The sequence below is a fragment of the Struthio camelus genome, chromosome 3, assembly GCF_040807025.1.
Source record: "Struthio camelus isolate bStrCam1 chromosome 3, bStrCam1.hap1, whole genome shotgun sequence".
Classification (NCBI taxonomy): Eukaryota; Metazoa; Chordata; class Aves; order Struthioniformes; family Struthionidae; genus Struthio; species Struthio camelus.
The window spans coordinates 109,233,363-109,243,050 of record NC_090944.1 but is presented as its reverse complement, the minus strand read 5'-3'; the positions used below and the strand labels follow the sequence as shown (position 1 = coordinate 109,243,050).

The window sequence follows — 9,688 nt, the reverse complement described above, 5'->3', positions numbered from 1 at the left end:
GTGCTCACTAGGGGCAGGATTTAAGTGATAAAGCACTTTAATAAAACTGATATGCTATTTAAAGCTCCGGAGGAAGACGATCAAGGATGTTTTTTCCACACTGGTTCACCACTTTTATCCTGTGAGGAGGAGGAAGGGGAGGGGGGGACAGAAACCATAAAAACCAACGCAGAAGAAAACAAATCGCTCCATGAATATTCAGTAAAGAGCTAGCAGAGCCTGCGGGAGTCACGACCCCAGACATGGTTTCTCGTCTCGCTCTCGGCCGTGGCTCTTTCATGCTTTGACCGTATTGCTCCCCCCACAGGCAAAACTTTCTACACACGCACACGCACTCACACACACAGAGGCTCGCTCTCTCCCTCACACACACACACACACACGCACACACACACACATACACAGGCACACGCACACACAGACACACGCACACGCACACACACACTGACGTCTTTTGCGCATTTCCTGCACTAGAGTCGGGCGGCGGAGCGGCACCGGGAGGCGGGCTGGTGCTGCGCGCGGCGCGGCGCGGCGCGGCGCGGCGCGGAGGGAGGCGGCCGGCGGCGGCCGGGAGGCGAGGCGGGAGGCGGGCGGGGGGCGGGCGGGGGGCGGCCGGCGGGAGGCGGCGGCTCTGCCCATCGCCAGGGCGGCGGCCGCCCAGCCGGAGCCCGCCGAGACCCGCGCGGCCCGCTCCGCTGCCGTCGCCCCCCATGCGCTGGGGTCGCTCCGCTGGGTCCTTGGCCTCGGCGGCGGCGGAGGAGGAGGGACAGGACGGGAGGCTCCTGGGTCCGACGCGGATGGAAGGTCCCCGGGTGGATGTTTTCTGAGCGGAGGCTGTGCAGTAGGCAGGACTGGTGGGTCGGCCGGTGTTTCTGATTTGTGTGTATGTGTGCGTGTGTGTGCGTGTTTGTGTGTGTGTATTGTTGTGCTGCACACGGACAGGACTGGCGTGTGCAGGAGCCTCGGGTCGCTGCTCTGCCTCCTTTGCAAAGACTGATCCAGGATTATGGTCTAGGTGAAGGGAGAAGTGTTTTGCTCACCCCAAGGATTTATTATGCTCGGATTTTGATTACATTCGGGGGTTTCTGCAAACACGGAGGCCTCCCCCTCCCCTGCGGCCCCCCTCCCTTGTTTTCCGTTAGGAACACGGGCAAGAAAATAAATGTATTCACTGGGTGTCGCAAGAGCAAAGGCTAAATAATCAAAGGTAACAGCAGCAGCAAGGCGAAGAGAGACCCGCACTGTATCCTGCTCCCTCACTCTCAGACCTGCCCTCCTATTTATTGGTGAGATCTGCCTCCCTCCCTCTCTGTGCGAGTGTGTGGTGTGAGTGTTTAATCCCAGGAAAAGTGCACCCATTCAGCCATGGTGGTTTTCAATGGCTTGCTGAAAATCAAGATCTGCGAGGCGGTGAATCTGAAACCCACAGCGTGGTCTCTGAGGCATGCGGTGGGTCCCAAGCCACAGACCTTTTTGCTGGACCCTTACATAGCCCTTAATGTGGACGACTCCAGGATCGGGCAGACTTCAACCAAGCAAAAGACCAACAGTCCTGCTTGGAATGATGAATTTGTCACCGACGTTTGTAATGGCAGGAAGATTGAGATGGCTGTTTTCCATGATGCCCCCATCGGGTACGATGATTTTGTAGCTAACTGCACTATACAGTTTGAGGACTTGCTGCAGAATGGGAGCCGCCACTTCGAGGACTGGGTGAGTGTTTGCACTGTAAATACATATATGTACATATGATTTTCAGTGGCATTACTTTGGATGCAACATCTGTATTGCACAGCTAGGTTGCCAAGGGCTCTGAAGGCTTTTCATTATCTTCATGCTTTGTTATACTGAGACAGTCATGGTTACTGCATATCTAATACATGTGATTTACAGACAAGGGAAAAAAGAGAAATACATTGAGTCGAGGTCAGAGGTGTATAATTACTGCTTCAGCTTCTGAAATTACATTTCCTAAATACAAGTCTAATTATCTTACTGTTCTTGAAGAACTCCGGTCAAATACATCCGTATAGAACGTTACTGCAAAACCCAGATCCAGCACCTAGACTGTGAGTTCTTCATTTCAACGTGACCGCTCTTGGTCATGTTGCAGCCTGGCATGAGGAGCCTTAAAAATACAGATCTGACCTCTGGTATGAGACACCTAGGAGGCTTTGTACCACTTTGAAACTCACTGCATCAGCGTTGATGCTCCTCCTTCCCCTAGATGATCTAGACCTTTATGCGTAGACCTAATGCAATGTGTCTACAAATGCCTGACATTAAGTAAAGGATCCTGGTGGATTTTGGCCCCAACCAGACAAATTCTGTTGCCTGTATACACAACGTGCTTCATTGCTTCTTCTACTGCATCTTAAAGATACAGATGCTAACATGCCTCTGTCGGAGTACAAAAAAGCTGGAAAATCCTTGGTCTGACATCCTCAAGTGCTATGATTTAACATAAAAAAAAACCTCCCAAAACCAAAAAAACCAACCTAGGAAACATGAACATTTCACGGTTCTACAGTTAGTTATATGATGTATTCTTTAAATAAGATAAAACAATAGGAGCTGTCTTCTGATTTTAAATGTACCCTGCTTGACCAGCCATCTGAAATGTGCATGCTCATCTTTTTGTGTATTTATTTATTAAGGTCAAGGATCCTAGTCAGGGCAGTATTTCTTTGGCAAGTAGATGAAGAACGCAGGACCAAAGTGAAAATAGCAAGAGTTAACAGATCTGAGTTTCTTGTGTTCTTTGGGGCTCTTTTACTTAATGCAGTGGTATAAAGAGTTGGCAGAATGATGGAAAGGCGAGAAAGAATTGTTCTCCATTTATGCTGATGAAGAGCTGCAAAACTTTTACTGTTAAAACTTTTATCTTTACAACTTTAAAATATGTACCGTTTCTCCTACATATGTTACAATATGACAGTTAGGATCTAGATTATTCTGATGCTCTGTAAAAGCCACACATTAGTAAGTTTGCATAGTACAATTGGGTGATAGGCGGAGAAAAAATAGCAAAATCAGGAAAAGACAAATGCAGCAGTATTGCAGATGTCTTTTACCTGGATTGAATGATAATCAAGTCTTGGATCTCCTGAAATCAGTGGGTTTTTCAGCACTGAGACCAATGGGGCAAGGTTGTCATCATAGATTTTTAGTGAAAGAATAATAGATCCTTTGTTTGTTTGTTTATAGTAAACATTCTGAGTTTGTGGCCAAATCTGGAAGGACCTTGCAGGTTATAGATGCCAAGTTTGAATTTTGGTGGGGCTGTTGTGCTAGGGTACATCCTGGCTCTAATTTTTAAAGTGAACTCAAAGATTCAGACATTCTTCTTACATACCTAGTGGAATTTAACAGATTAAGGCCCAATGTAAACATGATCTGGAGGAATCTAAATACCTGAATTAGATAAATGCTCTGTTTTATTGCATCAGGATGCATTACTGTCTAGCCATTGAGGGGTAGGAGGAGACGAGGGAGTGACTACAGTTGTCTGTTGTTGTGAGAGAGTTGAGGACATGTCACTGAATCATAACAATTGGTCAGCCCAATACAATACAATTTCTGAAGCACCATTTCTCTCATTTTCATGCTGTAAGTCCTTATAGTTTGGATTGTGTTTGTATATATGGTATACAGTGTACTCCACCCCCCCCTATATTGCCGTTGGAACTTGAGGGGTCAGGTATTTACAGGATTCTCCTTTAGCCTTTCCAAAATATTCCAATTTACTGAATGTATTATAAAAATTTGTAATACTGAATGTGTTTATTGGATTGTTAATAGATAGGAACCTTCAGAGAACTGGCTTTTACAGTATCACACTGTTTCTTCATCTGATTTCACTGAATTAAAATAAAGCCTGTGGCCATAACATCTCTATAGAGTCTATAGTGAAATAGATACATTTACTGATTGCTTCATCAGTGTCTGGAATCTATATTAAAACCTAGAGAAAAGAAATCATCCATGAAGTCGAGTGGTCAAATGGGTTTCACACTACAAAGGAAATGCATGTGGCCTAAACCAACATTATGCTAAGATCTACTGGTACATTGCAGTCAGTTTCTTCTGTTTAATAGGAGAAACTCCTTTTCTGCATTCCTTGGCATTTAAGGCAGGTATTTTTTTAGTACTCTTTCCCGACTGTATAACAAGCAAATTAAAAGCAGCAATCACAGGAGTCCATTCTTCCTCACTGCCTGAGATGTCAAATAAATGCAATCTAAGAAGCACTCTCGGAGACTATAAAATGTTTTTATGCTGTTCTCAAGGTTTGTCTTTAAGGAGTCCTGAAAGTTGCAACTGGGTACCATATACTTGTTGACTGTATTCAGTGTAATTGAATTGCTGCCCCTCTTTACCTTCAGAATGATGCAACACTTCTTCCAGGATTGAACTGTCATTAATTAATTACATTTGACAAAACGCTCGTATGCTGAAAACAGCTCTTGTCAATATATTAATAGCTTTTATGCATTTGGTCTTATATAACACTGCAAGTATTTTGATGAGGAAATTTTCAATATTTGTTTTATAATATTTGCACTAGGCTCAAGGTTATACTGCTTATCCTGTAATACATTTCCAGATTGCTGTCAGAAGTCTGAAATGCAAAAAGTACAGACAAAGAAATAATGTTTTGGTTTTTTACCCTAAAAGAAACTATTTCTCTCTCTAACTGGCTCACCTACTTTAATTGTTTTTTTTTTTTGTCATTGTGCTAATCCCTGTATTTATTCTAGGAGATGAGTTTTTTAGGAAAATATTGGATATTTTTCTCATGTTAAGCCTGTGCTATATACAGATGCCATGGTTACAGTGGAAACACTAATGATAAACAAGTACAAAGCTTGAAATCATGATAGCAACTATTGTATTAGAAAGAATAAGATAAATATGCAAAACACTGGTTCCTATTACCTACAGAGTATTCAGCAGTTACAAAAATGATTTTTCAACCTTATGATATGTATAATCCGCAAATATATGTAAATAAATTTCAAAGCTGTGACGTAACACAGTGATTCAGATTTTACTAGATGGAAGCTTTTAAAGAAAATATATACAATTAAAAAAATCAATATGAAAATATTTCTAAGATGGTTTAGTGACAATTAAAAAGATGGCTGCTTTTCCAGTGGTGCATCGATACAGACGTAGCACAGTTAAAGTGTCAGTTTTGCAGATTTTATTTAGTAATGACTACACTGCAGTTTTAAAGAGAGCTTTGATTTGACGACATTACAGGCTTTTCTATAACTGAATAAAATGTTATACAGAACTATGCAAAGAACATTCAAGAGGCTGTTGGTAAACTTTCATTCTGAAAAATATGAAATACAGAACAATAAGTAACCTGACAATTCGGACTGATTGAAAAAAAAAAACCTGGTAATTTAACATGAAATCTTTAGCTATTTTTTTCTGTTAGATGATTCATGTAATAACGAAGTACGTGCGTCTTTCTCTAGTTTTCCTACATGTAACATACATAAATGTTGCAGGTGAGTTAGTAAAATGGCTACATTTTATTTGGGAAAATTTAACTCAGGAGGGAAAAATCCTTTAATATTTAGCCTTGTGGTTATACCTTTGTGAATTAGAGTGATGTATATTTACATATTGATGGTTGGTAGCATGGATTCTGAGTTCAAGTCCACTTCCCAGAGTTGACAGTAGATGCAATCAGTGTAATTGGACCTATGCCAAAGACTCAATCTAAGGGTCTTTGCCGTTAGGCCTGACAAGAAGACCTATTGAGTCATCCTAAGAAATCTTTTTGCGGGCTGAGTAGCAGAACTCACTAAGTTAGTCAGCAAGTCACAACATTTAGCAAGAAAAGCCTGTATTTCCACTGAAAATATTTTACAGCTATATTTAGGTTCACGAAACAAGGTTAATTTTCTGCTGTCTTAAAAAAATCCCTAGCACTGTCAGGAAAGAATTAAAATATAAATTTCATTGAGCTTTTCTTTGCTGGTCCTAAATATCTTCCATATTACTTTTCTTCTTCAGTGCTGATTCTTAAGATCTAAATTTAAAACAGTATACTTTTAAAAGCATTCTTTTCTATTTCCATTTTTATCAGTGTGAAGTTAGTCACACATGCAAATGTGCCATCGTTGCATACAGCAAGTTTATTATGAATTCATGTAATATTGCAGTAACAGGTTGATGACCAGTTGTGGGGAATGGAATATGAGAAAGGTACCCTCTTTTACTGAGTTACATATTTTTGTGTCATGCTTATAGCGCGCTGATGAAATTTTTGTATCAGAAAGACTGACTACTTTCAGTTGTAGTCCATAGAGTTAGGCGCTTAAGTGATGAAGGTCTGAATTTCATGGGGCCGACCTCTCTTAGGAGAGATGTTTGACAGAAGGAAAAGATATAGAAAGGTACAGAAATAACAGTAGCAAGTATGTCATACATTAGAAAATCGGAAGGCACTTTAGCAGGAGGTCAGTATTGCTTTTTGTCTTTGAGGAATTGAGAAGTGGGCGCAGTGATTTGTCTGAAGTCACCTAGAAGGCAATAGCAGGGGCATGATTAAAACTCTTCTGTGAGTCCTCCCCCAGTGAGCTGTCCATTTACTTAAGAAGTAAAACTATGTCCTTCCAGCTCCTCTAATCTGAATGAAATGGTGCTTATCTGAATTTTTCTGTTTGTTTTTTTTTTTTTTTAATAATCTTTTGCCTTTTCTGTTGCTGAAATGACAGCTTATTTCAGGCAGCAGGTGATCTGTTTTAGCTGGTGGACAGGGAGTGTAGTTGTAATCATTTTAGTGCAGGTCACTCTGCATGTTAACCTCTACTTGTTCCAGACACCATTGAATGTTAGCGGTAGGCTAGTAGAGTGTGGCTGGAGCGTATTTACATTTTTATTTTCATCTACTGGCTGAACTTATCTGCGCTGAAGGCGTTGAAAGGCCTAGGATTTTGCTTGTGAAACCTTTACATCTCATCTAAACTGCAGTTCGTGAGCTGCTGAAAAGCATTGTTATCAGAAAAATATTGTTGAAACGAAAGGGAAATCGTTCTCCTTTTTGATAGATTTCTGCATTACAAGACCATCACTGAGCAAGGTCTGTCAGGTTTGGGGGATGAGAAGGAGCGAGTTAACAGGGATCAGCAGAGTTTCACAGGGACTCAGAATAATTGTGAGGATGAGGGGGTTGTGAAGAGGACATGGGAGATTTTGGAGAGGGCCGTGTATAGGTAGGGGTTTCCCTGGCTTCTCCGCCAGATTGTCTCTCTCCTGTGCCTCCTCTTTTCCCACTCTGCTGCGGATGTGGTACCATCCCCACGCAGCTCTCCCACCATCTCGCATCAATCCCTTTGTGCAGCTGCATAATTCTGCTCCTGCTCCCTGCTAGAAATGCTCTCTGCTAACAGCTCCTGCCGTGCCTCCCAGCCTGCTAGGAGGGAATAGAGAGGGAAAAAGCTGCATCTGCAGTTGCTGCTGTGGGGAGAGGGAAAGGGCAAAGTGGGGAAAGGAAGAGATGAGGCATGGAGAAAAACCTGGACGAGGATTATGAGTGGTTGCTGCTGCCCCACGTACTCCAGCTGCTGTTTTGGCACGAGCAGAAAGCTACACAAGTAGGAGATAGGGATGGGCTGGCATAGGCAAATTGACTAGTTGATGGCTTTACGTTGCCCACTGACCTGTTTTTTTTTTTTTTTTTTTGCCTGCTTTGCTCAGTGTGTAGCTTTCAGAGCTTCAGACATGAAAAAAATCTGCTTGGGGCATGACAAGTGTGTGGCAGAATGTGTGTTTCACTGATTGCCAAATATTTGTAGGTCAGGGCTTGATCCCATGACTGATCAAAATTTCATCTTGTTATTGCTAATACCAATGCTGATGCTGAGTTCCATATAGTAAAAGCAATTCCACTGAACTCTGGAGAAGTATTTGTAGAATAAATCTACTAGTACAGAGTCCAATTTGTAGGTATTATTTCCAAGCTGCACTTTAAGAAATGTCCAAATCTGATGAAAACAATTCCTATATATGTTCTCCTGCAGCCAGTTTTTAGACAGCGCATATCCTTATTCCAACTCAAGCAGTTGCATAGATACTGTGCAGAACTTCTTGGTTGTGAATAAACCGCTGATCTCACTGAGTTCGCTGGGTTCACTGGATTTCATGTAGGCATGTGTTTAAATTCTTTCCTGAGCTGGGGCCTGTGCTCCAAGGGAAAACTGACAATAAATAATGTTTAACAACATCCTTTACTTTCATTTTACTCTTTCTGATTTATTATTCTACTGCAAATCTTGCATGTGCAAGCCGAGTTTCTGCTTTCCTCGGCCATCAAAAACTATGTCTCTGCCCTCCCCATCCAGAATTCTTTAAATACAGCTGAAATGAGAATTTGAGTTGGATTCATAGGATTTGGCCTCTAAGTGTGATTAGTTTCCACTCCCTAACTAAATGTCCATTGAATTGAACTTCTATTATGTTTTCAAAATTTGAAGGGAGAGCGTGAATGTAATTCATAAAAGTCAGAGGTGAGAGCCTTTCTGCTTGGAATTGGCTGGTTGAATTCAGTACTGCCTTATCTAGTACTTTTTTAATCCTGTTTCCCTCACCCCAATTATTAGACTTAAAGACAAAGAAAGACATCTGTTCCTTCCAGTTCATGGTAAGAGAGGTTTTGGAAAGGGCAAGGTATGCATGTAATGGGAAATTTGTGGTCAGAGAGGATTGAAAAGAGAATTTTCCTCCATCCGCTTGGAAAGGTAGGGCTGGAAATATCTGGATATGGAGTAAGATCAGAAGTCCAAAGATAATTTGGAAAGCTGCCAGTTCTGGGGGAAAACAAACAAACCCTTTTGTCTCTTGCAAGGAGTGAGACTGAGTAAGATCTCAAGAATGGGGTTACTTCATTTGGCCGTTTGAGACTTGCAAACTGTAGCAGTTATAGGGGTTTCACAGTTTGGGGGCAAAGGGGCCATTAAAGAAGGCTGGCAAAATGTTTTAACTTTGTACCTGTAAGCAACTGCTTTCCTATTTGACAGGCAGTCACCAGAAGATTTTAAAAGTATATTCAGCAATATTAATACGAAAATGCAGCTATAGAACTGATAAATAATTCTAGAGATTGGGTAACTTCTTTAAGGACGGTTATATACCTTGCATTATATTTTAGTGAAGTGAAATGCAAATACATGTTTACGAATGTCTACAGAGTTGTATCTGCTCTGATCATTAGTCAGTTAGTGGCTTGAATTGCTGGTAGAGTTGATTTCTGAGTGTCCTCGAACTTACATAGCTCTCAGAGTTAAAATCTTAAATTATCACTGCAGTGATTTAAAAGGAGTGATAGAAGCCAAAATCTCACATATTTCAGAATAGCACAGCTAAAAAACCTAGTGGTATTGGCATATTCCCATTAAATCTAACAGGAGTTTTAACACTCATTTTATTGGAAGCAGTGTCAGAGCAATGCTAAGTAATTCTAAGAGATTATGGAATTTTGTAGGGCTTGAGTCGTTGAAGAACAGAAATAAAGAAAGACCGTTGCTTTTAGAGTTAAAAAAGGCAAATTTCAATTCCATCAGAGGCTTGCAGGCAGCCATTTCTGACTTGTATTAGCTAAGTTGAGCTGATTTAATTGTTACAGACAGCAGAATCATTTAGTTGTTTCTGGTGTCCTGCTGGGCAATTT

General features: G+C 41.4%; 1 protein-coding gene across 1 annotated transcript in view; it reads left to right on the top strand.

Moving 5' to 3' along the window:
• Positions 1–635: 635 nt before the first annotated feature.
• Positions 636–9,688, top strand: part of PRKCE (protein kinase C epsilon) — a 305,131-nt gene continuing 296,078 nt past the window's right edge. Inside the window, exon 1 of the mRNA XM_009676282.2 lies at positions 636–1,713. Coding sequence (XP_009674577.1) covers positions 1,366–1,713 — 348 coding nt within the window. The 5' untranslated portion in view covers positions 636–1,365. The remainder of the gene's footprint in view (positions 1,714–9,688) is intronic.